This window comes from Callithrix jacchus, chromosome 10 (assembly GCF_049354715.1).
Source record: "Callithrix jacchus isolate 240 chromosome 10, calJac240_pri, whole genome shotgun sequence".
Taxonomy (NCBI): Eukaryota; Metazoa; Chordata; class Mammalia; order Primates; family Cebidae; genus Callithrix; species Callithrix jacchus.
The window spans coordinates 120,194,097-120,221,684 of record NC_133511.1 but is presented as its reverse complement, the minus strand read 5'-3'; the positions used below and the strand labels follow the sequence as shown (position 1 = coordinate 120,221,684).

Genomic DNA, 27,588 nt, shown 5'->3' with positions numbered 1-27,588 from the left:
GTTCACCATGTTGGCCAGGCTGGTCTCGAACTCCTGACCTCAGGTGATCCACCCGCCTCAGCCTCCCAAAGTGCTAGGATTACAGGCATGACCCACCATGCCTGATCCTGATCCAGTCTTTAATTGAAAGTTTGATATTTTGTTCATCCTGAACTTTTCCGATTTTTATTTTTAAGGTACTGCATTAAAATATTATTTATCATTTAAGAGGAGTTTTTTGGCATCCTCTTAAATTTGCACTTCACTTCACCCTAGTCCCACCCTGCCCTACACACACCCCTTCCTCAGCTGCCCACTGTGTAAGGGACATTTAGTGACCTCTTTATTTTGAGACGAAGTCTCCCTCTGTCACCAAGCTGGAGTGCAGTGGCGCAATCTCTGCTCACTGCAACCTCTGCCTCCCAGGTTCTAGTGATTCTCCTGCCTCAGCCTCCCAAGTAGTTGGGACCATAGGTACACGCCACCATGCCCAGCTAATTTTTGTATTTTTAGTAGAGATGGGGTTTCACCATGTTGGCCAGGATGGTCTTAATCTCTTGACCTCGTGGTCTGCCCGCCTCGGCCTCCAAAAGTGCTGGGATTACAGGCGTGAGCCACCACCCACAGCCACGGGACTTTCAGTGACTTTCGTGACTGGCCCCAGCCAGGCTCTCTGGGCTCTACTTTATGTGCCCACTGCCCCAACTCCCAAACCTTTGCATGATCTCTATCATAATCTTTATCTTGTAGAAACCTGATGGTTTGTTTATTTATTACTTGGTCAAAGATTACACTAGAAAAAGACCTTGAGGCAGGAAAGTGCTTGGCAGGTTCTGGAAACCACAAGGCCAGTGTGGCTGAGGACAGCAGTGAGGAGTCAGAGGTAGGAAAAGAGGCTAAGGAGGAAGCAGGGGCTGCTCCCACGGGGACTTGCAGGTCATGATAAGGACTCAAACTTTACTCTGAAAAAGTTGGAGAGTTGTTAAAGCATTTTGAACAGAGGAGAGACGACATGATATAACTTACCTTTCAAAAGCAACGTTCGGAATGCTGCCTTCGGCATTCACACCGTAGAAGGGCAATGGGCCTGAGACGGTAATCCAGGTGACAGATTACAGTCATCCACCAGCAAGATCAGTGTTGCACTCTGGATGTATTTAAGGAACAGACACAGGATTTTCGAATGGGTTAGATTTGGCATGTGAGAGAGAGAACGGAGTCGAGGGTGACTCCAAGGTTTTCGGCCTGAGCCGCTGAAAGAACCGGGTTGCCACCTGCTGAGATGGGCAAGGCTGCAGATAGAGCAAGTTTGGGGTTTGGGATGAGTCATGACTGACTGAGATGATTCGACACATCCAAATGGAGCTGGCAGGCGGCAATAATGACAGTGATAATAATAATCATAGCTCCAGCCGTAGTGCTTACTCTGAGCCAAGCACTTTTCCAACACTTCACACGTCTAAACTCATGCCATCCTCATCATGGCCTGGGATGTAGAGCTACTAATGTTAATTCCATTTTACGGAGGAGAGCGCATTGGAGATACAAGGCAGGTGTTCAGAGGAGAGCCTGGGACAGACACAGTCATCAGTGTGTGGGTGGCACAAGTTCCCCTGGAAAGTGGGTAAGAAGGTCCAAATGCTGAGCCCAGACACTCCAAAGTTTATAGCAGGATGGCGAGGAACATCAGCAAAGAAGAATGTGGAACAGGCCGGGTGCAGTGGCTCATGCCTGTAATCTCAGCACTTTGGAAGGCCGAGGTGGTCAGATCACAAGGTCAAGAGATCGAGACCATCCTGGCTAACACGGTGAAACCCCATCTCTACTAAAATCTCTACTAAAAATACAAAAATTAGCTAGGGTGTTATGGCCCACGCCTGTAATCCCAATAACTCAGAAGACTGAGGCAGGAGAATCACCTGAACCCAGGAGGCGAAGGTTGCGGTGAGCCAAGACCCCGCCACTGCACTCCAGCCTCGTGACAGAGCAAGACTCCATCTCAAAAAAAGAAAAAAAGGACATGGAACAACAGCCGAGGGAGTAGGAAGAGACCCAAGGGGGGGTATCCCCAGAGGCTGAGCACAGCAAGTATTTCCAGAAGGAGAAAGTGCTGAAGAAAAAGCACTTTGAAAACTGCGCATGGAGATCACATGAGGAGACAATTTTGGGTGCAGCCTTTGGCAAGTCACAGGGCCTCAGCTTCCCCATCTGTAAAATGGTTCTTCAGAGATTCCCCAGCTAGGACACCCTGTGGCAGACCCTATCCCCAGCACCATCTAGGACCATTGACTGGACCAGGTTTACCACCCCATCCCTCCCCTGTCTTCTTACCCCGCCCTTGGCCCCAACCCCCACCTTCCACCACTTATCTCACTAGAATTTTCTATTCATGATCTGTCATTTTTCCTCTAAGGGGTTCCCTCACCTTGAACCAGTCTGGGGGGTTGGGGGCAGTGTTACTGTAAATACTTGTCCTCAACTCCTGAGATTCACCCCTCACTCGGCCAATATGCTCAATTGCTCTCCTCTGGCCCAGGCCCCTGGCTCGGGCCCAAAAACCAAGTAGGTTGCAGCTGCAGCTGGAGAGAGGAAAGAGGCTGCCTATTAACCCTCTAGAACCCAGAATCTCAGAAACTGCTTTAGAGAGGAAGGCTGGGCGCCACGGGTGGGTGGTGGGACTAGGGCTTGAGTTGCAGATTAAGGTGCAGGAGCCTGGAGCTGGGAGCCAGGAGACTTGCCACTAGAGGCCTCGTGTAGGGGTTAGGGAATGAGGTCTGTGGATTGAGGGTTGGAGAGCGAGGCTTGAAGCTGGGCTGGGAAACTTGGGACTGGGGTCTGGGATTAGGAACCAGAAAACCACGTACTGGGGCTGAGGGTGGCCATCACACTGACCCTACCAGAAGAGCCCAGACCGTGTCCCTCAGGTCCTCTGGGACCTGAAAAGGACCCAGAAAGGGACAGCTGAATGAAGTGGAGCCCCCTACGGGGCTGAGCCAGGGGGGTCGCAGGAAGCCAGGCACAAGAAGGGCTTCCTCAGGCTGGGCGCAGTGGCTCACGCCTGTAATCCCAGCACTTTGGGAGGCCGAGGCAGGTGGATCACCTGAGATCTGGAGTTTGAGACCAGCCTGACCAACATGGTGAAACCCCGTCTCTAAAAAAATATTTATAAAATAAAATAAAAAATAAAAAAAAAAGGAAGGGCTCCCTAAAGAGAGTACAGCAAGGGGCCCAGAGGTGGGCAGTGTCCAGGAAAGGTTGGAGGCAGGGAAAAGAATCCTTCGAGGGGGCGGGAGTAGAGGCCCAATGGTTGACAGGCAGTGCCTAAAACTGTCACAGCAGAGCTGGAGGTTTTCTTTTTTTTTTTTTAATAAACTTTACTTATTATGTTTTTTGTTGTTGTTTTGAGAGGGAGTCTTGCTCTGTCGCCAGGCTAGAGTGCATTGGCACAGTATCAGCTCACTGCAACCTCCACCTCCCGGGTTCAAGCGACTCTCCTGCCTCAGCCTCCTGAGCAACTGGGACTATAGGCAAGTGCCACCACACCCAGTTAATTTTTGTATCTTTAGTAGAGACGGGGTTTCATCATGTTGACCAGGATGGTCTCGATCTCTTGACCTCGTATCTGCCTGCCTCCACCTCCCAAAATGCTAAGATTATAGGCATGAGCCACCATACCCAATCCAGAGCTGGAGGTTTTCTAGATAAGCCAGTTCAGAGTGACTCACCTGTGTTCCTCAGAAGCCAGTCCTATAAGATGTTCCATGTGAAAAAAGCTGTGCTGAAATAAGTTTGGGAAATGCTGACCGTCCTCCTTGCTTCTCAGAGACTCTCAACACACGTTTGCCATTTATTTGCACGCAGAGGTTCCTACAGTAGAGAAAGTTCCCATCTCATCGCAGAGGCCTGTCTTAAAAAAGGAAATAAAATAACTAACACCTGCTAACATCCACAAACTAGACGGAGGGACGCTGGGCTACCTGAGTTTCCATTCTACTGTCAGAGAAACTGAAGCTCAGAGAACAGAGGGATCTTCCAGGACACAGAACGGAGTCAGACCCCAGGTGTCCCATCTTCAAGGAACATCAGAGCTGGGAGAGCCCATTTGGGCTACCTAGTCCCGCCCACCTCCATCTCCCCTCCACGTACAGATAAGTAGACTGAGGGTGGGAGAGAGGCCATGATTCCTCTTCTACAAGGTGCCAGACAGAGCCCCATGACTCCACTCAATCTGCTGCCTTGACATACTACACAACCCCTAAAACCAGATCACCCTTCCTGGGCAGGCCTGCACCCTCCGCACAGGGCCGGCTTCCAATGACCATCCTCCCACCTTCCCTCACCTTTCTATCCTGTTCCTGGGAAATGTATGAGCTTCATTGTGCCCTAATACCTTTCCCAAAATCATTTTGTCTCCCTAGCAAGCTCATAAGCCCCATGGTTTCTGGGCTCTGGTTTCTTCTGCTCCCTTCCCAGTGTTGAGCACAGCGCTGGGCATAGACTCCAGTCTGACCCCTTAGGATGGAGCTTCATTACCAATCTGGAGGAGGCAGGACATGCTATGGGGCTGCACTGTGTGGTTTTGTTTTTTGTTTTTTGTTTTTGTTGTTGAGACAGAGTCTAGCTCTTGTCGCCAGGCAAGACTGCAGTGGAGTGATCTCGGCTCACTGCAACCCCTACCTCTTGGGTTCAAGTGATTCTCCTGCCTCAGCCTCCCAAGTAGCTGGAACTACAGGCACGTGCCACCACGCCCAGCTAATTTTTGTATTTTTAGCAGAGACGGGGTTTCACCATGTTGGCTAGGATGGTCTCATCTCTTGGCCTTATGATCTGCCCGCCTCAGCCTCCCAAAGTGCTGGGATTACAGGTGTAAGCCATCACGCCCGGCTGCACTGTGTGGTTTTTAAACTAGTGAAATTCTGGTGACCTATCCCCTGAATGCAGGGCAAGGGAACAAAGGGTCCCCATAAAAAGGGCCACAGTTAGGGCTGGGCTTTTATTCATGTGTTCCTCCAGGCTAAGCTGTTATAACAAGAAAGCTAGAGCAGGTTGGGCATGTGCTCAGGAGAGAAGTTTGTTCAGGCCCGGGGGAAAGACGTAGAGACACAAGTGAGGAGGCTCGTCCCCCGCCATCCAAACCCCAGACAGACCCAGCAGGCTCCTCCCTGTCTCCCTGCATGGCTACCATTTCCTGTTGCCCTTTGGGAAAAGCCTTCCTCCTTCCTTCATTCCTTCCTTCCTTGGAAAGTTCTGGAGCAGACCTTGTCTAGCCCCACTATCTCTGTGGAAAGGGGATGGGGGCATGAAGGACAGGGAAGGTTGTCTACCTGCACCCTGTCCCCTTTGGCAGGGCACTGCTCATTCTCAGTCTCCTCAAGGGGCTTCTTGCCCAAGATCCCCAGGGAGCAGAGGCTCTAGGCGGCAGGCCCCTCCCCCTGCCCCAGCCTCCAGCCTCCCGCGGCAGAGCTCAGGTCCTAACTCGATTGTCCACTGTTAATTACTGCGTGAGCCAGCCGGCAGAGTAAACAGGCGGCCTAGGAGATCCTTTCATCCTCATCAATCTCTGCCCTGGTCAGGCCTCCATCAGCAATGGGGCTGGCAGGAGGCGCCAAGGGGGCGGGGAAGGGGGGCTGTGGGGCCAGGGTCATGTCAGGTCCTAGCAGAAAAGCTGATTGCCCCACAGTGGGAGCCAGAAGAGGAGAAGGTGGCAGGAGGTGATGTGGATACATTGACATTGACATTTGGGAATAGGGATATCCTTTAGGATAGGGGCAAAAGCAATGATTGGAAGTTGACTGGTCTGGCTCTGGCATGTACTAGCTGTGTGACCTTGGACGGGTCACTGAACCTTTCTGTACCTCGGTTTCTTCATCTGTAAAATGGGAATAATAATTCTACCTGCTTTGTTGGGTTATTACGAAAATTCAATGAGTTAAAACATGCAAAACACTCAGAAGGGGGGCAGCAGATTGCTGGTGCTATGCAAGTGTTTGTTAATATGATGGGGCCAGAAAACAAAGGACTGCAGGAGACATCGATTTAGCAATTTCCCGGGAAACTCCCGCTTCCAGGCAGCAGTGTTCTCAGCTAGTTAGGCTCCAAGCTGGGGGCGAAACCTGCAAACCGGGCAGGGCTTAAGAGGGCAGATTGTTACCTAACCTCCCTGGGCCTCAGTTTTCTGTCTGCAAAATGGGAACTGTAACTGTGCCTACATCGTGGAGCAGTCGTGAAGATTAAATGAGACGGTGCGCGCAAAGGTGTTATGAATGTGGTAGCCAGGAGCAAGCCCTCAATAAAGACACGGCAGCCAGCTCCTATCGCTTTCCTAGAGTTAGCTGTGCACAACCCCTTACCCACCCCAGCCAACAAAAGGCCTGCACTGGCGCAAGAAGGAGGTATAAGTGCTGTTATTTCTCTCCCGGGGAAGGGGAGTGAGCCCCCGTCGCCGCCCAGGCACTCCAGCCCCTCGTCTGGCCCCTCCTAGTCACCGAGCTAGATGGGCCCCTAAGAGCCGCGGCGGCGGGGGCGTAGAGGGTCGTGGGCGTCACCGGAGCGGCCCCAGGACTGAGGCGCAGAACCCCTGAGAGCCAAACAAAGGTTCTCGTCTCTGTAGGCCAGGAGGGCAAAGGGCAGCCCACGACCCACCGACGTACTTGAGGCGCCTGCGCTGGGGCGAGGGTCCATCGGAGAAGTGAGCACATTTGACATTCGGGGGAGCCTTAGGATCCGCGCAAAAGCAATGATTGGAATTCTACTGGCCTGACTCTGGCACCTACTAGCTATGTGACCTCGGACAGGTTACTGAACCTCTCGGTGCCTCGGGGATACTTGCGGTGCCTGCGAGGGTCTCAGTAGAGGAACCCGGCTGAGGCTCCACTCGCCCGGTGTCTTCCCACTCACCCCTCGCCATCTGGGCTTCAAGCTTTGGCCTCCGCCTGGGTGGGGGGCACTCGAGGACCGGGCGTCTAGAGAACTGGGGGAGGAAGCGGGCAAGGGAAGGAAGGGTGGAACTTCGCCGGGCTGGGAGCGGGGGATCCTGATGCCACGACGCTGAGCGAGCGGATTCCACTGTGCAGAGTTGGGGGTTGCCTTGAGACTGAACCTGCTCTGACCCCAAATATCCCGTCCGAAGTTCCACGGGACTCCAGCAGTTTCACGGGGGACCTACACCCGTCTGAGCCAGGGCGCGTCCACCCTGTGGCGGAAAACTGGGAGCCCAGTGTCCGCAGACGACCTAGCGAAGCAGGGTCGACGCCGTGAATCAGGTGTTTCGGGCGGTGAGGCGCGCGAGCTTCCATAGTGCGGGGGAAGGCGCCTGCTTCCTCGGTCGGGGCCGCAAGTCCACTGCACGTCCAACCCCAAGGTGGCAGCCAGTGGCCTGGACTTCCAGCTCGTGTCCTCATAGGCGGGGACCTAGGACAGTTAGGGATGCCCTATGGGAACACAGCTCCCCTCCACGGCCCGGTCCAGCCGGGGGTCTGAAACATCATGTGGCGATCCCTCAGTTCCCAGCATTCACTACCCCAGGCCCGACCCCCGATGCAGAGTCAACTCAGGAGTCTCCTACCGGCTGTAACGACCCGGGCGCAGCGCTCGCGACCGCCCCAAACCCATCTTTTCTTCGGGAACTGCCCTCAAGACTTGGGGCGGGAAAGTGGAGCCGCTTCCCAGCACTCCCCGTGCCCTCCGGTGCCCAGCACGTGGTAGGGGAGGAAATGCGAAGCGTCTACAAGGCCTCAACTTGGGAACAGGACTCGGAAAATCCCGATTTCCTGTCTCAATAAGATGCCTTCGTTGTGGCCGCGTCCGCTCTAGCCTCGGACGGCGGGGACTCTGGGGACCCCTTGCTGGGCCAGCTCTTTCCGCAGCCCGGCCCTGGATTTGAGTTTCTTCTTTTAAATCTGGGAATTAGTCTCTCCTAGAGTCCTGGGTGGAGGGGATGGCAGGGAAAGACGAAGTTGAGGGCCTAAGGCCATTGACTGTGAAGAGGCGAGGAGCGGAGCCCTCAGGCCGACCCTCTGTCTCCCACCCGGGCTCAGAATGCTGGTTGCCCCAGGCCAGAGGAAGCAGCGTCGTAAAAGTGACACATTTCGCTGGGTTTGAGTTTCTGACACGGATTAAAACCGAGGGTGAAGACTTACCCTCAAGGTCTGCAGCGCACTCCAGGAGCCTGGTCACTTCCTTCCTCTACCCACTTGCAGCCTTGCCCGACCCTGGGACTCTTAAAAATGCTGTCGGGCGAGGTGGCTCCTGCCTGTAATCCCAGCACTCTGAGAGGCCGAGGCGAGTGGATCACAAGGTCAAGAGATCGAGATCATCCCGGCCAACATGGAGAAACCCTGTCCCTACTAAAAATACAAAAATTAGCTAAGCTTGGTGGCTCGCGCCTCTAGTCCCAGCTACTCGAGAGGCTGAGGCAGGACAATGGCTTGAACCCCAGAGGCGGGGGTTACAGTGAACCGAGATCGCGACGCTGTACTCCAGCCTGGGTGACAGAGCAAGACTTGGTCTCAAAAATAAATAAATAAATAACGCTGTCCCACAGCCCTGCCATCCCCAGAACTGCAGCCGGTGCTTGGCCTTAGGATGGTTCCAGGCTTACTGATCGCAGCCTCCACGAAACCACCGGGACCCACGCCGCTTGTAAATCTACTCATCTGTAAAATGGGAATAATGGAACCTCCCTCGTAGAGTTGTGAGAAGTTAAAGAATATTGAGGCCGGTTGTGGTGGCTCAGGCCTGTAATCCCAGCACCTTGGGAGGCCGAGGTGGGTGGATCATTTGAGATCCGGAGCTGGAGGCCAGCCTGGTCAACACAGAAACCCGGTCTCTACTAAAAATACAAAAATTAGCTGGCGGGTAGTGGTGAGCGCCTGTAATCCCAGTACTGAAGAGGCCGAGACAGGAGAATCGCTTGAGCCGAGAGGCAGAGGTTACCGGTGAGCCAACATCGTGCCACTGAACTCCAGTCTGGACGACAGAGTGAGACCCTGTCTCAAAAAAAGAATATAGAGCACTTAGCAGTTCCTGACACGTAGTAGGTGCTCGAAACGTGTTATAAATAACAGCCCGGCACTTTGGCCCAGTAATCCCAGCATTTTGGGAGACCAAGAGGGGCTGAGGCAGGCGGATCACTTAAGCTCAGGAGTTCGAGACCAGCCTGGCCAACAGGGTGAAACCTTCATCAATTAAAAAAAAATTTTAAAGCCGGGTGGGGTGGCGCGCGCCTGTAGTTCCAGCTACTCAAAGGCGGAGAGGAGGCTGCGCGCGGGTAGGGGTGGGTGGAGGGAAGGGCTGCGGTGCGAGGAGGATCGCTTGAGCCCGGTAGGCAATTGTAGTGCGCTCTGATCGCGCCACTGCACTCCGGCTTGGGCGACAGACCGAAACCCTGCATCAGAAAAAAAAAAAAAAAAAAAAAAGGCAATGATGGCTTTCACTTTTTCCAGATGTACGTGCCACGTTTTACCTGCGGAAGCTCAACTAACCCGTCAAACAACCTGAGGGGAGGTATTTCTATTTTCTTGTCATAAATGAAGAAAGTGAGACCTACAGAGGGGGGCTAACTATCTCAGGCCGCTTCAGCTAGGAAAATGCTAAGCTGAATTCGCACGCAGGGAACTCTCCTCCTCCACAGTAAGGGGCCAAGAAGGGGGCAAGCCGCGCAAGGGCGACTCCACGTTCCCTCGGTGGCCAAAGGAGTGAATTCTCGGCCAAGCGACCAAAAATAGCAACCAGCAGGAGCCGAGACCCGAGAGTCAGCCCCCACCCGACCCAGCCATAGATGGGGGAGATCTGGAGGGGGTCGCGCGGGGGCGGGGCCAAAGCCCCACGTGCGCCGCCTGCAGCCTCTTCAAGAAGCCCTTTGTCGCGAGCAGCCGCGTTCGTGCCGCACTCGGCGGCTTAAAATAAAGACAATGTTCCCAGCCTCCCTGCGGCTAAATCGGGCGCGGGTGCGGGGGTGGTGAGCGAGCCGGGCGGGAGCGCTTCTCCCGGCCCTACCTCTCCTCTCCCCTCCTGCCTCAGTTTCCCCACTGATAAGGGGGACCTAGCCAAGTCTGGGCGGGGAAGTCAGAAGAGTGATACAGTAGGTGGAGAGGGGCGCCATCCTCCTGCCTCCGCGACTGCACAGACTTTAGAAGGAAGCCGCGTGGGACAGAGGGGGGCACTCAGGAGGAGGCAGGGTAAAGCTGGACACCCTCCCCACCCGCCCACAAAATAAGTGTTTTTATTTCTAAAGGGACGTGTGCAGAGGCGGTGGGAGAAGAGAAAAGGGAGACCAAGGAGATTGGGGGGAGGTGGCAAAGAGGGAGCCTGATTCAGACTCGGAAATGGATGTTGAGCGTGGAGGCCTAACACCCCCACACTCAGCCACGTGTACGCGCACAAGTACACGCAGCCCCACAGCGCCGCGTAAGCGCGGCGGCAAACCCAGGGCAGCCCAGCAGGGGGCATCCGGAGTCCGCGCCCAAGGGCAGGGACTGGTCAAGTTCTGACCCAACCCTGATGGTCTGACCCTGGGAGGGAAGGGGGATGCTCACTTAGATTTCTGTCCAAGCTGCAGCCTCTGCTTGGCTTCAGCAGGGAGGAGGACTGGGTGCCTGCTGGAGCCCCAGCTGGCTTTGAGAAACACAGATGCCCCCACATGTACCTGCCACGTGTGCCCACCAGTAAGCTGCTGACCAAACCCCAGGAACTCCAGTTTCAGCTCCAGTTGGCTCCATTGGCCAACTGGGCTTCTGGGTGAGAAAGCCCCGGGTTGCCCTCAGGCATCACCGTTGGTGGGGGCCTTTGGTGGGAAAATGGGTAGGGGAAGCCCCTGCCCCAGACTCCAGAGCCCTGGACTTAGAGCCAAGGGACCCAGTCCAAACACCTGCCACCACGTTAATCACACCTCTGCTCTTCAGTTTTCTCAACTGCAAAATGGGGATATTGATGGTCCCATTCCTTCCCGCTTCTCATCTCAGGACATCAGCACAGCCCAGCGGGGTAAAGAATACAGCAGCTCCAGCAGGCAGTCCCTGAAGCCTCCAACTCTCCTCACGAGTCTGCTCCTGGGGAGGTCTCTAGGGACAAACAGAGGCGGTTCAGGACCCAGGTCTCTATGGCAAATGGCCCTGCCCCCTGCCGCCCATCCCCAAAGGTTCTGTCTCTGAGGAAGCTCAGCATAGAAGTCCAAACCAGCCTGGCAGGGAGAGATGCTGGCCTAGCAGTAGGACTGAGGGAGATGGGGAGGAGGGCTCATCTCCTCCCAGGTACACACCTGTGAGCCCTGAGTGGGAGTCAGGGGAGACAGAGTTTGACAAGCTGGGAGGAGAGCTGTCTGTCTGCCTGTCTGTCTGTCTTCCAAGTGGAAGCTTGGGGTGGAACAGGCAGGTAGAGGCTGCCTCCCTTGTCAGAATTAGCAAGTTCCGCAGTTGGGTAACACTCAGTCAAACATCAAATACAGACACACGTGTGCACATGCGTCCTGCTCCAGAACCATAGGGTCACACCTGCGTTTACACAGGCTGCATGGTGACATGAGTACACAGGGACACACACATGTGGGGCACTCAGCTGCACATGGGGCAGGCACCTGGCCCCCTCCTCATCCCTGAGAAGCAGACACCCATATACCCTCACAAGGGGCTGTGCAGAGACCAATGCTGGATCACAGAGCCCAGCACACGGGCACGTTCGCTCAGCCCCCGGGCGGGTGCGCCAGCCCTCTGGGTCTGTTCCAAGTTGGAGCCTCTCACGTGAGACCCAATGTGTCATTTCCAAACAGAAGGAATCTAGCTCTCTCGCAGCAGGGAGGAAGAGCAGGGTGTGTAGCTGGGTGGGTGGGCGCGTGGGCGTGTGCAGGGGGGAGGGCGTGTGTGCAAGGGAAGCAGGCATGTGAATATAGGGGCATGTGTGTTGGGGCATGGTGCACATGGGTTGGGGGCTCTAAGGTTGGGTGAGGGAAGAAGCCTGAGGAAACAGTGTGCCTTTGTGAGGGTGTGTGTGCCGCCGGGTCTGTGCAGTGGGTGTGGGTGTTTGCCTCCCTGTATCCGCCTTCTCTCCCGTCCTGGACTTTTAGCCTTCCTGGGCTCGCCTTCCTCATGTCCTTCCTCCTCTGTCTTGGAGCTCAAACTGGGTGCCCTGGTGGAGGAGGGGGGCACACTCCAGAACCTAGTCCAACCCCAGAAGCTGCCTGAGGCTTCCCTCCAGCTCCCCTCCCTTCCTTTTCTCCCTTTCCTCCCTCCCTCTCTTTCCTTTTCTCCCTCCCCCCTAAGGCTGGCGTGCCAGGGGGTGGGACATGCCAATCACTGGCTGTGCCTCTCCCGCTGCCAGCACAGGGCGCAGCTCCCCCCGGGAGCCAGGTGTTTGGGTCCCTGGAGACACCGCCGGCCCCCAGGGAGGCAGTGGGGCTGAGGACCCTACAGACCCCTCTTCAGCCCTATGGTGAGTACATTTGGGAGGATTTGGGAGGGGCTGCACTGAGCTGGAGGGTAGGAGGGTCCTGGGGAGTGGGGGAGGGCAGGGACCAGGATGAGATGGAAATAGGGATGGACCCCCAGAGATAGGAGGGGGCCAGGGAGGGGTCTAGAGGGCAAGGGGGCTCTGTAGCATTGCACATTGGCTGCTCCGAACACCCAGCCTCCTGGCTTTGAGTGGATATATCTGATGTTTTTCTGGGCTTCAGCTGGCAGAGGAGATGGAGACCCCCTCAGGAAACTGGACCTGAGGCCCAGAAGGGATGGTAGCAAGCAGAGCCCCCAGCACCCTAGGGGCAGAGTGGAAGGGCAAGGGGCCAGGAAGCAGCCCTTGCCACCAGCAGCCTGTGGGAAGTTGACCACCCTCTTGATGGGGGTCCCAGTCCCAGAACCTCCTCCTCTCCTCTCTCAGGGCACCCTGAAACCCACCATTCCCATCCACCTCAGCTCCCCCGAGATGGACTGAATCAGGCTGCTGGCCAGACAGAGAAGCTGGAAGTCAAGGTGGGTGTCAGTCCAGAAGCCAGCAGGAGACCAGGCAAAGAGCCCCAGGGCTCTCTGGGGACAAATGGGCATTGGATGGCCACCCTGGTCAGGGAACGTGACCCTGAAGTGTGCAGGGGCCCAGAGGACCCTCTTTATGTTTCTAGTATGTTGGGCTCCCCCAGGGCGGGTCTCAGTCCTACATCCAGGCAATGCGTGGATACCAGTGGGCACCCATGCCAGGTACTCACCCAGTGCCCCCACACTGCACAATGTGGGGAAGGACTAGGGGCCAGGAACTCTGGTTCTTGTAGAGCTGTCAGCTCCTGGGCAGGCCAGCTGGGGAGGGGGTCGTCAGCTTTCATAGCTCATTCCGACATCTGCAGCTTAGAGGTTCTCAGAGCCAATGGAGAGGGGTTCACCTCTTTGCACAAAATACACCTGCAGCTCCACCCAGACTGACGTAAGACCCCTGCCCAACTGGCTGGAAGGAGTCAGGCAGTCTCTGGCAGCCGGGCAGTCTCCTTGCCAGGGGTAATCAGCTGTTCACGGGGCTGTCTGTCAGATGAGAGTTCTCTGCCCTCTGACCTCAGCCGCCAGGCAAGCTGCAGTCACTATAGCTGCTGAGATATCAAAGGGGAGGAAGTAGGGAAATGGGCTGCAGAAGATGTGAGTCTTGGCTCACAGCTGACAGCTGGCGGTTGGAGTTCTGAGAACTGGATCCTGAAGTGTAATGGGAGTCCAAAGTGTCAAGAAGGGGCTAAACAAAGGTCATGGCAGACCTAGAAAGGAGCCTTTCCATGGTACAGATGGAGGCACTGAGGCTGAGAAAGGGCAAGGGATATGCTTATGGTCAGAGAAGGGGGCTTGGACCCCTTCTCTGCATCCTTAGCACAATGCTGCTGCGCTGCCGCCTCCATGAGCAGGAAGATGGGGTGGGAGAGCAGGGGGCGCAGCCAGCTCTGAGAGGCAGAAGCTTGGGCTCCCAGCAGGCGGGGAGAGGTGGGTGAATTGCACTGGGTTTCTGCTCTGCTATGGTGCCATGGTGATGCCTACAGGGATGGAGGAGGGAGGGAGAAAGAAGAAAGGAAATGAGGAGGGGAGTACAAGGAGCCAGGAGCAGGGGGCACGCAGATCAGAGGATGAAGGACCCAGCACCTCTGATGCCACACTGGCAGAATAAGGTTTAGGGTCCAGCTGCTCATACCCAGGCTCTGGCATGGACTGGCCAAAGTCGGGCAACTGCTTAAGATCCATCATGGGAGAGCAAATTTGGCAGTGATTCCAGGGCTGATGCTTCTCTTCCAGCTAAGTGGTGCTTTTTATGTAGCATTTAACTGATGGCTGCTGCCCTCCACAACGCTAGTTGGCCCTCCCAATGGCAACTGTTGAGCCTAAAGAAATGTGATCAATTCTATTTGTTTCCTCCCTCATCCCCAAAGCCAGGCATCAAGGGTGGAAGTTTTGTGCACCTTAATGGGTCAAAAGCTACCATCAGATAAAAGTTAACCCCAAGGGGAGAGCTGCCTCTCGTGGCTGGCTTCTGGGTTCAGGCCCTAGCAGAGGGGACCAGAGAGGAGGCCTGGCCAGAAGGAGTGCCCTCCTTATTGCATATGTGAGGCCTCAGGTGCCCAACCCTACAGCCCCTCTGCAGACCTCCCACTCCCCAATTTTGTCCCCTCTCCCTAACCTAACCAGCACGCTACCAGCTTCCAGGCCCAGAATCATAAGATGGCTCCGCGCCTCCCTCTTCACCGGCATCCCCTCATTCTCTCCCTCCCCTTCGGTACTCCCTGGCCAGTGGTAAGTTCAGAAAAGCCTGGCATTCAGGAATCCTCCCCATTTCTCTTTCCCTGCTGCCTCCAGTGGTTCTCTCCCCTCCCGGTTCCTCTCACAAGCCAGATCCCCAGCCCCTGGGGATTGGTCCTGGGCACTGGCAGTCAGCAGTCTGGACTGCTGTAATAAAGGCTCTGACCTCATCCCTTAACCCTTTGAGCCCAGGCTAACATTGTCCTCGCCCCAGTGACAAATGCCATGGCACATCCATGGTGTCTGTCCTGCCACCTCACTTAGCTTCCCTGCAGCTAGTCGAGGCAGATTTCCTTGGTCCCTTCTACAGACAAGGATGCTCTTGGCTGGTTTTCTCCTAAGCTCTCCAGCCAGGCAGAGCCTCACTCAGAGGAGCAGGGACCTAGCAGATGAGATGTGGGAGCTCAAGAGAGAAGCAGGGCCTCTGGACCATGCTCTGGAGATGGTCCTGACCCCCACAGGCTCATCCTCAGGTTCCAGGGTCTGAAGTTGAGTACACACGCGTACATTTATTCCACAGGTATTTATTGAGCAACTACTATGTGCAAAGCCTTGGAGAAAGCATTGAATGAGACAGACACAGCCCTACCCTGCACTTTAAAGAGCTCCAGCAGACCCACACTCTTCCCACAGCACTGTTAACACACATCACACAGATATATGACAGACAGTGCCACGCAACAAGAAGACCAGATTCTGAAAGAAGGACCGATTGCTCATGATTAACCGATTCAAAGTAGGACTTGGGTGAGCTAGTTGAAGTGGGCAAGGAGGCTGACAAACCCCGCATCCCTCGAGAGCAGGAGTAGGGTCGGAGAGGTTGGTCTCCGACACGCTCTGGATCCAAATCCTGATTTCATCACTGATGAGCTGAAAGGTCCTTCAGGTCTCAAAGCCTCAGGTTAGGCCTTTTGCAAATTAAGGATAACAAGACCTATTTCATAAGGAGTTGTAACAGGTAGATAGATCAAGTATAGAATGTCTATGTATATAATGCTTAGAGCCATGTCTGGTGTATAGTATGCAGTCAGTAAATATCGGTTACTTTAATATCAGTAATTTTTCTTTGCTACTATTTATGTATAAGGAGTATTAGTAATATTATTTTTTTGTGTGAGACAGTCTCACTCTGTTGCCCAGGCTGGAGTGCTGTGGCACGGTCTCGGCTCACTGCGACCTCTGCCTCCCAGGTTCAAGCGATTCTCCTGCCTCAGCCTCCGGAGTAGCTAGGATTACAGGCACCTGCCACCATACCCGGCTAATTTTTTGTATTTTTAGTAGAGATGGGATTTCGCCTTATTGGCCAGGCTGTTCTCAAACTCCTGACCTTGTGATCTGCCCACCTTCACCTCCCAAAGCACAGGGATTATAGGTGTGAGCCAACACGCCCAGCAATATTATCCAAGGCTTCTAACAGCCGTCATCAGGAGGCCACAGTCCTGGACAGAGATGCCCCTCTGTGCTTCCTCACTATCCTCCTGATTCCAGGCCTAACACCCTTTGAGGATGAGTCCCTACTCATTCCCACAAAGCTGTGGACCCACCTCTGCCATCCCAGCCTTGCTCAGCAATGCATATACCCTCATACACAAACACTTATCGTAGGAGTTCACGCCACCCCACAGAAGATTAGAGGATGGTCAGGATGATCACTTACCCAAGGTCACACAGCAAGACAAGAGCTCAAGGCCAGGCAGAGGCAGTGCCAAGGGCTGCCCCAGGGAGTCTTCCTCCTGCCCACTGCAATCCCCACTGACAAACTCACTGCCTCTGTGAGCACCCAGCCCCCATGGGTGCCTTCCCAGGACGTGCCCTAAAATGCAGCTTCAAGCCCCCTTTTCAACCAGATGGCTGCTCTAAGTCCCTCCTTTGTAGGCATTCTAGAGCCACCACTAAACCCCCAATATCTTTTTTTTTTTTTGAGACAAAGTTTTGCTCTTGTTTCCCAGGCTGGAGTGCAATGGCACAATCTCGGCTCACTGCAGCCTCCACCTCCCGGGTTCAAGCAATTCTCCTGCCTCAGCCTTCTGAGTAGCTGAGATTACAGGCCATGCGCCACCATGCCCGGCTATTTTTTTATTTATAGTAGAGATGGGGTTTCTCCATGTTGGTCAGGCTGGTCTCAAACTCCCGACTTTGGTGATCCACCTGCCTTGGCCTCCCAAAGTGCTGGGATTACAGGCATGAGCCACCATGCCCGGCCTGAGCCCCCGATATCTTAAAGTGCTGGGATTACAGGCATGAGCCACCGCGCCCAGCCTGAGCTCCCGATATCTTAACCCTCAGCCCAGGGCTCGTCTCCTCAAGGATCCACCACAATCCTGGGAAACCAGGTTCTTTCACAGCCACCATGTCACTGATCCCACAGGAGCCTTGAACAGGTAGAAGATTGCCCCGAATCGACAGCTAAGGACTAGACGCAGCAGGGACTAGAGCTTGTCTCCAGGAACCTTCTCCTGAGCTCCTTCTCTGTCCAAGAGAGGGCTAGTTGGTGAGGACCTCTGATTATAGAGGAAAGGCAGAGTCTTTCATGGATGGATCTGTTCTTTGGCTGTGTCATAGGGGGCAGAAGATCTAGATGGTGGCAAGAATCAGGTTCCAGTTTTCTGGAACCTCAGGTGACTTCTCTACCTGTCACCTGTCCCAGGTGAGAGGCCTCAGCCCTCATCCAGCATAGGTGGGGGCAGAGGGGGTTTGCCGAAGTGGACAGAACCCAGGCTCAGGGCCCGCAGATCTGGGTGAGAATCCCACTTCCACCACTTCTGTGGGTCCATCAGAAATCTACTTTTCACCCTGAGCATCAATGCCCTTATCTCTAATATAAAGATAGAGCCCCCCATGGGATGTCCACTGAGCTGTCCTGTGGTCAAGGGAAATAATACTTATTAAGTGCCTGGTATGCAGGAGGTTACCAGGTAATTGCGATGGTTAGCAATATGACTATTAAAATGGGAGATGGCCGGGCACGGTGGCTCACGCCTGTAATCCCAGCACTTTGGGAGGCTGAGGTGGGCAGATCACGAGGTCAGGAGTTCAAGACCACCCTGACCAACATGGTGAAACCCCGTCTCTACTAAAAATACAAAAATTAGCTGGGCATGGTGGCACACTCCTGTAATCCCAGCTACTCATGAGGCTGAGGCAGGAGAATCACTTGAACCCAGGAGGCGAAGAGTTTGCAGTGAGCTGAGATAGTGCCACTGCACTCCAGCCGGGGGACAGAGCAAGACTCCATCTAAAAAAAAAAAAAAAAATGGGGCCGGGCAAGGTGGCTCACGCCTGTAATCCCAGCACTTTGGGAGGCCAAGGTGGGTGGATCACGAGGTTAAGAAATCAAGACCATCCTGGTCAACATGGTGAAACCCCGTCTCTACTAAAAATACAAAAAATTAGCTAGGCATGGTGGTGCGTGCCTATAATCCCAGCTACTCAGGAGGCTGAGGGAGGAGAATTGCCTGAACCCAGGAGGCAGAGGTTGCGGTGAGCCGAGATCGCGTCTTTGCACTCCAGCCTGGGTAACAAGAGTGAAACTCCGTCTCAAAAATAAAAAAATGGGAGACTTGGAAGGGATTTCCAGACATCAAGGCAAGAGACCGCTGGCTTCCTCACCTCCAAGAACCCCTCTAGGAGAGGTCCTCACCTCCAAGGACTTCTTAAGTTACTTCTTCTCACAAGCACCCCTGTTCTGAAAGCATGTTGTAATTCACCAAAGTTAGAGCTAGCCTTGTGACGGGCACCATGTTCCCACCCTGAGTTGATGTCATTTCCAGTCCCAGGTGAGAAAGTGTAAGTGAGCCTTCAGCCTTGCTTGCCTCAGGGACTTGGGCTCTTTCTGTTCAGCGCCTCGAGTTGTTGGCTTCGGGACTCTGTAAAATCTCCTGGACACCAGCCTTGTCCAACTCCTCCATTACAGATGAGCGAACTGGGAACCAGAGTAGGGGCGTGCCTGGAATCTGGAGGGGAAGGGGCATGGTAGGAAGAGGCTGAGCATTGGATCAGGAGAAGGAGTGGAGAATAACAACAGGGCTGGGTACAGTGGCTTGTGCCCATAATCCCAGCACTTTGAGAGGCTGAGGCGGGCGGATCACCTGGAGTCAGGAGTTTGAGACCAACCTGGCCAAAATGCTAAAACCCTGTCTCTCCTAAAAATTCAAAAATTAGTTGAGTGTGGTGGCAGGAGCCTATAATCCCAGCTCCTCAGGAGGCTGAGTCAGGAGGACTGCTTGACCCAGGAGACAGAGGTTCCAGTGAGCTGAGATCCCACCACTGCACTCCAACCTGAGCGATGGAACAAGACTTTGTCTCAAAAAAAAAAAAAAAAACCAGAATAACAACAAGTCTTGAACTCTTTAACTGATTCAGGGCCAGGCATGCTGAACAGCATCATCCCCATCAGCTGGGGATGAGGGCAGCAGGGGAATGAAAGGTTGACTGGTTGCTGACCGCACAGCTAGGAAGGGTCAGCGTCAAGCTTCAAACCCAAAACTGGGAACTACAAAACCAGGACTAGGGTGAGTCAAGGGAGTTAGTCGCCTCAGAGCAAAATTTTCAAGAAGGACGCATAAAAATACTCACCAATCAAGAGAAATAATATCATAATAATATTTTTTAAAATCAAATAGCAAATTCCAGCCCACAGGCTGGCTGCCTGTTTTTGTAAATAAAGTTTTATTGGAACCAGGGCCGGGATTAGGGTGAGGTGAGTGAGAAAGGATGAACCCTGTCATTATTTAACATGCTGTTCATCTTGGGTCTTTTTTTTGCATTAACTTCCATTTTTGTAAATATTACATTAAAATATTTTCTTGATTACTAAGTTTTGGGACACCTGTTACATTGTGCATTGGAAGCAAATGCCTGATTCACTTTACCCTAGTCCTCACCTACTGAGTGGTATAAGGAGTGAAGTTTTTTGTTCTTTGGGTTTTTGTTGTGTGGTTTTTTGTTTTTTTTTTTTTTTTTTTGAGACAGGGTCTCACTCTGTCAGCCAGGCTGGAGTAGTGGCATGATCTCGGCTCACTGCAACATCTACCTCCTGGGCTCAAGTGATCCTCCTGCCTCAGCCTCCCAAGTAGCTGGGACCACAAGTGCCCACCACCACGCCTGGCTAATTTTTGTATGTTTTAGTAGAGACAGGGTTTCACCAAGTTGCTGAGGCTGGTCTCGAACTCCTGAACTCAAGTGATTCATCTGCCTCAACCTCCCAAAGTGCTAGGATTACAGGTGTGAGCCACCACACCATGCCTAAGAAGGCTGCACCACGCCCAGGCAGATGAGAGGCCCCTGCAGCAGGGTAGGGTGCAGCCTCTCAGGCTAGCGAGCTCCTCTTGTCTAACTGAGGCTTTGCAGGTCTTTGCCCAGGGTTCAGGGCTGCAGAGCCGATCCAAACTACCAGGAAGGTATGGCATGGGAGGAAGTACCCAATCTAGGAGCCCGGAGACCTTGGACTAGACAATGCCTTCTTTTTTTTTGAGATGGAGTCTTGCTCTGTCACCCAGGCTAGAGTGCAGTGGTACGATCTTGGCTCACTGTGACCTCCGACTCCAAGGTTCAAGCGATTCTCCTCCCTCAGCCTCCCAGGTAGCTGAGATTACAGGCACGCACCCATGCCCAGCTAATTTTTGTGTTTTTAGTAAAGACGGGGTTTCAACATGTTGTCCAGGATGGTATCAATCTCCTGACCTCGTGATCCGATCGCCTCGACCTCCCAAAGTGACGGGATGACAGGTGTGAGTGAGCCACGGTGCCCAGCCGACAGTGCCTTCTACTCCCTTTTCTCTGTGCCTCAGCTGCTCCCTGTGCGCAATGGGCATTAAAGAGCACTGAGTTCAGAAGATGACAGTGACAAGAATTGGACAAATTCTCAAGTTCTCAAGGGTAGTGTCTACCTGTGGCCTTACTGGGAAAAGTCCCAGCCTAATCCCACCCTCCAGCCTAGTGGCTGACTTTAAGGGGAGGGGTACAGCAAAACTCAGCAATCAAGACAAATCATATTTTAATGTACTATTTTTGGAATTCAAATTAGCAAACTACGACCCCCCAGGCTGGCTTCGGCTTCTGTAAATGAAGCTTCATTGGAACAAACACTTGGGTTCAAATCCTAGTTCCTACCTTCCTTGCCTGATCTCGTGCAAATTATCTTGTTTTTCTCAGCCTCAGCTTCCTTATCCATGAGATGGAGACGACAGTAATTCCTTGACCACAGACTCCTGTTAAGATTAAATGAGATTGTGCATATCAATCCTTCGGCAGCAACTGGGACTCAGGAGCACTTTTTAAAAGAATAATAGCAATGAGCATTATTACTACTAGTTACTATTGTCATAGTATCAGAGATTTTAAATCCAAGAAGTAGACATTCTAGGCAGTCCAGCACCCTCATTGCTACACGTCCTGAGAGTTAAAGGGCACCTACTGTTTACCATGTGCCAGGGGCCATTCCAAGCACTTCACATGCATTAATTCATTTAACCTCTGTTCCTGGGGCCCAGGAGAAGAGCTGGGAGAGGGAGGGAGGGAAGCCTCCCTCTGGGTCTGGGTACAGACCCCTACTGAGCTCATCACCTGAAAAGAGGTGATGGTCTTGCTAATGGGTATTATCCCATTTTTCTTTTCTTTTTTTTTTTTTCTTTTTTGAGACGCAGTTTAACTCTTGTTGCCCAAGCTGGCGTGTAATGGTGCAATCTCAGCTCACTGAAACCTCTACCTCCTGAGTTCAAGCACTTCTCCTCCCTCAGCTTTCCCGTTAGCTGGGATTACAGCATACACCACCACACCCAGCTAATTCTTTTTCTTTTCTTTTATTTGAGACGGAGTTTTGCTTTTGCTGCCCAGGCTGGAGTGCAATGGTGCGATCTTGTCTCACTGCAACCTCCGCCCAGGTTCAAGCAGTTCTCCTGCCTCAGCCTCCCGAGTGGCTGGGATTATAGGCATGTGTCACCACACCCAGCTAATTTTTGTAATTTTAGTGGAGATGGGATTTCTCCATGTTGGTCAGGATGGTCCTGAACTCCTGAACTCGTGATCCACCCACCTCGGCCTCCCAAAGTGCTGGGATTACAGGCGATAGCCACTGTGCCCAAGCTGATTGATGTTTTGTATTTTTAGTAGAAACAGGGTTTCACCATGTTAGCCAGGCTGGTCTCAAACTCTGGATCTCAGGTGATCCATCCGCCTCAGCCTCCCAAAGTGCTGAGATTACAGGCATGAGCCACTGCGCCCAGCCTATCCCATTTTTCAGTTGAGGAAACCTAGGCATATAGAAGTCACGTCACTAGCAATCATCACACACTCAGTGAACAGTGTGTCCTGGATTCACATCCAGACCGTCTGGCTCCGGAGTCCAGGTGGCACATGCCCCCTCATGTGCAAAGTGTCCCAGACACACAAGCACGCACTGCCAGTCACAGTCTTTGCTCATTTTCTCCCCCACTGAACTCGCCACACTGAAAGTGACTTGCACACACTGAGGGTTCATGGCAAGCTGTGGAGATGCCCTCAGCCACACACCACCCAGACCTCCTATCACAGCAGTCTGTCACAGGCCAGGTGCCCAAGGAACACCAGGGCTCTGTGGGCCCTTGCCTGACACCTCTCCCTGGGAATTTTCCCGACAATATAGCCCCCGAAGTCCACAGCTGAGGGTCAGGGGACCCTCAATCTCTTCAGTGGACAGATGGACACCTGAGGCCCAGGACAGGAAGGGACCCACCAAATCCCATGGCAGCAAGCCCCTGGCTGAGCTGCCTGGACCCTCACCCTTGCAACTGGCTTCACTGTGGCTGCGGGGCCTCCTGCCCAGCCAGCAGGTTAGTTTGTAAAGGGCCCTGACCTTTCTCTTTACCCAGCCCTAGTGCCTGGATCAGATTCCAGATCCAAGAAAAGTCTGGAGGATCTTCCCATTCCCCTTGCTTCCCCCCACTCAGCTAGGGCCCAGGAACAGAGCCGGGAGAGGGAGGGAAGCCTCCCACGCCCCATATGGGTCCAGACCCCCACTGAGCTGGGAGCTGAGGCTCTCATCCCTGCTTCCTGCTTTTGCCCCAGACCTTCTTGCCACCAAGTGAGTGTCTGAGTCCAGCATGACTTTCCCTGTTGCCCTCATAGATGATTCAATTCAGCGCCAAATACCACCCCCTACATACATATGTAAACCCACATGCATAGAAAAACAGGCATTACAAATACACACATGCACATATCTGAGGGCCCTTCTGTTCCCACCTCTTTCTGGTATTTTGTTTGTTTGTTTTTTGAGAGGGAGGCTCCCTCTGTCGCCCAGGCTGTGGTGCGATCTCAACTCACTGCAACCTCCTCCTCCCAGGTTCAAACAATTCTGCCTCAGCCTCCCAAGAGTAACTAGGACTACAGGCAAACGACACCATGCCAGGCTGATTTTTTGTATTCTTAGCCGAGACAGGGTTTCACCATGTTGGCCAGGCTGGTCTCGAACTCCTGACCTCTTGATCTGCCCTCCTCAGCCTCCCAAAGTGCTGGGATTACAGGGGTGAGCCACGGCACCTGACCCTCTTTCTGTTGATCTTCTCAGGAGCTCCCCTGTCTTCCCATCTCTCCTTGTTAGAATCCCACTGGAACACCACATATCCAGGGAGAGTGAGAATGGGTTCTTTTTTTCCTCTTTTAGGACACATTTCTGTTCTTGCAAGTTCTAATCTGTGTTCTTGCGGGTTCTTCTCATGCTTACTGCGTCACCATGGTCAAGACTTGCAGCTGCTCAGAGCCACAGTTGCCTCACAGTGAGATGGGCATAATAAGAGACTTTCCTCCTAGAGATGTAGATGGTGAAATTAGATAATTCGTTTAGGTGTTTAGCACTGCGTCTGGCACACAGTGGCTACTCAGTGAGAGCTTTAATAAAGTTGAGTGAAATGCTTTGAGAATTTGGCAGGATTGTGTACAAAGTGAGTCTCCCAACTCCTGCCACCCGAGTTATGTAAGGCAGGAATTTGTAGTAATTTCCCAGTGAGAAAATTGAGGCCCAGAGTCTGAATGGTAAAACTGGAATGAAGATTCCAGTCCCTGGATCCCAAAGCCACTCCACGCTGCTGGCAAATCCACTGATGGCTGGGAACGTGCATGATAAATGAGCATCTGAGTAGCACCAGTTAGGGAGGGCGACGCTATCTGGTCTGAAGCTCTGCAAGAGTAGGAATTATATCCCTAGCATCTTCCAATAAGGGCAATCAGAAATGTTGGCCAGGCATGATGGCTCACACCTGTAATCCTAGCACTTTGGGAGGCCAAGGCAGGCCGATCATCTGAGGTTGGGGGTTCGAGACCAACCTGACCAACATGGAGAAACCTCGTCTATACTTAAAAAAAAAAATACAAAATTAGTCAGGCTTGATGGCAGGCGTCTATAATCCTAGCTACCCTGGAGGCTGAGGCAGGAGAATTGCTTGAACCCGGGAGATGGAGGTTGCAGTGAGCCGAGATCATGCCCTTGCACTCCAGCCTGGGCAACAAGAGCAAGACTGTCTCAAAAAAAAGAAAGAAAAAGAAAAAGAAAAGAAATGTCCAGTGGCCCAACCAAAGCCCATGTCCTCTCTTTTCAGGTGATGACTTTCCTCTGAGGAAGCCCTGTAGCCTGCCTGGAGGAAGGGGCTCCCCAACCCCAGCCCCACCTAGCCACCATGAACACCTCAGCCCCACCTGCTGTCAGCCCCAACATCACCGTCCTGGCACCAGGAAAGGGTCCCTGGCAAGTGGCCTTCATAGGGATCACCACGGGCCTCCTGTCACTGGCCACGGTGACAGGCAACCTGCTGGTACTCATCTCCTTCAAGGTCAACACGGAGCTCAAGACAGTCAATAACTACTTCCTGCTGAGCCTGGCCTGCGCTGACCTCATCATTGGTACCTTCTCCATGAACCTCTACACCACATACCTGCTCATGGGCCACTGGGCTCTGGGCACGCTAGCTTGTGACCTCTGGCTGGCCCTGGACTATGTGGCCAGCAACGCCTCCGTGATGAATCTGCTGCTCATCAGCTTTGACCGCTACTTCTCCGTGACGCGGCCCCTGAGCTACCGTGCCAAGCGCACACCCCGCCGGGCAGCTCTGATGATCGGCCTGGCCTGGCTGGTTTCCTTTGTCCTCTGGGCCCCAGCCATCCTCTTCTGGCAGTACCTGGTTGGGGAGCGGACAGTGACGGCAGGGCAGTGCTACATCCAGTTCCTCTCCCAGCCCATCATCACCTTTGGCACAGCCATGGCCGCCTTCTACCTCCCGGTCACAGTCATGTGCACGCTCTACTGGCGCATCTACCGGGAGACAGAGAACCGAGCACGGGAGCTGGCAGCCCTTCAGGGCTCTGAGACACCAGGCAAAGGGGGTGGCAGCAGCAGCAGCTCAGAGAGGTCTCAGCCAGGGGCCGAGGGCTCCCCAGAGACTCCTCCAGGCCGCTGCTGTCGCTGCTGCAGGGCCCCCAGGCTGCTGCAGGCCTACAGCTGGAAGGAAGAAGAGGAAGAGGATGAAGGCTCCATGGAGTCCCTCACATCCTCAGAGGGAGAGGAGCCTGGCTCCGAAGTGGTGATCAAGATGCCCATGGTGGACCCCGAGGCGCAGGCCCCCACCAAGCAGCCCCCACGGAGCTCCCCAAATACAGTCAAGAGGCCGACCAAGAAAGGGCGTGATCGAGCCGGCAAGGGCCAGAAGCCCCGAGGGAAGGAGCAGCTGGCCAAGCGGAAGACCTTCTCGCTGGTCAAGGAGAAGAAGGCGGCTCGGACCCTGAGTGCCATCCTCCTGGCCTTCATCCTCACCTGGACGCCGTACAACATCATGGTGCTGGTGTCCACCTTCTGCAAGGACTGTGTTCCTGAGACCCTGTGGGAGCTGGGCTACTGGCTGTGCTACGTCAACAGCACCATCAACCCCATGTGCTACGCACTCTGCAACAAAGCCTTCCGGGACACCTTTCGCCTGCTGCTGCTTTGCCGCTGGGACAAGAGACGCTGGCGCAAGATCCCCAAGCGCCCTGGCTCCGTGCACCGCACCCCCTCCCGCCAATGCTGATGGTCCCTCTCCTGCATCCCTCCACCCCAGTCCCCGGGAGAGGCCGGAGGGAAGCGGGCAGGGGATGCATCCTCAGCCCCAGGGCCCTGCTCAGGCCTCACCTGGCCTCCCATGCCCCTAGGTCACCTTCCTGGGCAGCCCAGAGAGACCCTGCCAACTTTCCAGACTGCTATTCCCAGGCAGGGAGGGAAACCCGGGGAACTGGTTTTTCTGTTCCCTGCTGGGTGGGAATGGGCTCTTCACCAGGAAGAAGGCCCTGGAGGAGGATCCGGGCTTTGGACTCCTTGTTTGCCTTTAGGCAGGAAGTCAGGAGCCAGCAGGGCAGGCCGGGAGAAAGAGGGCTTAACTTCACAGTATTCCTTTGCCCAGGGGCGGCCCGCATTGCGGTGTGAGATGGCGCCCCCTGGGGGACACAGCCGGGAACTGAACAGACCACTGGGAGAAAAGCTTGACTACAGGGAGCTGGGGAGCCCGGATGGGGGATCCTCTGGCTTCACAGGCAGAGCCCGCCCAGCTGGGCCCTAGGCATATGCTCCAAGATTGTCCAGACCCCCTACAGATATCCCCAGAGGGTCCCTAGGTGGGTCACCTCCAAGGCAAATGTCCAAGATCAGCAGGACAATGACACTGGAGGGGACCAGCTTGGCTAGTCACACATCAAGTCCCAAGGCAGCAGGGCCAGGAGCCAGGTGTCCTGACCGTCCTACGATATCATATCCCTGGGAGTGGGAGTCAAGTGTGCCTGCTGTCCATACCCTCTGCCCCAGAGAAGCCTCAGTCCCTCCCTCCTGGCTCACAGCCGCCACCTGGATGGACCTGCTCCCTGCAGATCTAGCCAGGTCTCCCGCATGCTGCCTGCCTCCGGCCCTGCCCCACACAGGCCTGGCCCAGCCAGCAGGTTCTCTCCAGTGAACTCCCCAATCCAACCCATGCATGGCCTCCCAGCCACCCGGATCTCCAGGCCCAGCCTGGCCCCAAATGTTCTTTCCTTCCATCCTCAGCAAGTGCTGAGTCTGTGAATAAAGCCACATAACCAGCGGGCACCAAGGGGCCTTCCTCCCTGTGTTGGCTCAAGGCCTTGGTCTCAGGCCAGGGCTGGATGGGGCAGGGAGGGCCCAAGTACTTGGAATGTGGGCCGTGGCCCTGAAGGTGGTTCCAGGAGGGACAGAGCTGCATGGTTGGATCTACCAAAGCGTGGGGACCCCAGCACCGTGGAGTCCCTCGCTCAGGTGAGTGGGGCTATAAAAGGCAGACCTGGCCTCTGAAAGTGAGGCAGCCGGGTGAAATCAACCACCCCTGCCTACATCCCTGCATATTCTCTATTGGCCCTGCCATGCCCAAGGAGAACAGAACTCTTCCAAACCCTCACTTATGCATGAGGAGATAAGGCCCAGAGATCCAGGAGGATTGTCCAGGGTTACCCCACAAAGCAACACCCAGACTTCCAGGCAATTCATAGCCTCCTGACCTCTGGACTGTGCAGATGAGAGGCCTAAAGCATTTAGGCCAAAACACTCCATCAGGATGACCCAGCTCGGGTTATAAATCACTTCACTGGTGAAGGGTCCCCAGAGCCTAATGCAAAGGAATTCTAGAGAAGGTTAATCCCGTAGCCTAGAGTAGTAGTTTCCAGGACCGTCATTGCATTCAGTGATTTGCTAGAATGATGCACAGAACTCAGCAAAGCTGCTGTACTCACAGTTTATTACAGGGAAAGAATACAGAGTATAAAACAGCAACAGCAAAGGTGTATTGAGCAGAGTCCAGAAGAGGCCAGATACACACTCGCGGCTGTCCTCTCCCAGTGAAGTCATGCAGACAGCACCCAT

At 54.1% G+C, this 27,588-nt stretch overlaps 1 protein-coding gene and 1 long non-coding RNA gene across 4 annotated transcripts in view; one reads left to right on the top strand and one right to left on the bottom strand.

The window, feature by feature from the left end:
• LOC118145522 (uncharacterized) overlaps positions 1–13,325 on the bottom strand; it is a 104,462-nt gene extending 91,137 nt beyond the window's left edge. For 2 of the 3 annotated variants that reach the window (XR_013523462.1, XR_013523461.1), the window contains exons 1-4: positions 13,169–13,325; positions 10,868–11,039; positions 3,705–3,886; positions 1,006–1,126 (exon numbers count right to left, since the gene is read on the bottom strand). This is a non-coding gene — a long non-coding RNA (uncharacterized LOC118145522). The remainder of the gene's footprint in view (positions 1–1,005; positions 1,127–3,704; positions 3,887–10,867; positions 11,040–13,168) is intronic. The other variant, XR_013523463.1, reaches the window with a different exon arrangement.
• On the top strand, positions 12,293–26,802 carry CHRM1 (cholinergic receptor muscarinic 1). Its single transcript, XM_035263023.3, has 2 exons — positions 12,293–12,402; positions 24,299–26,802. The coding sequence occupies exon 2, from the start codon at positions 24,377–24,379 to the stop codon at positions 25,757–25,759; it is 1,383 nt and encodes a 460-aa protein (XP_035118914.1). The 5' UTR covers positions 12,293–12,402; positions 24,299–24,376; the 3' UTR covers positions 25,760–26,802.
• Positions 26,803–27,588: the final 786 nt, after the last annotated feature.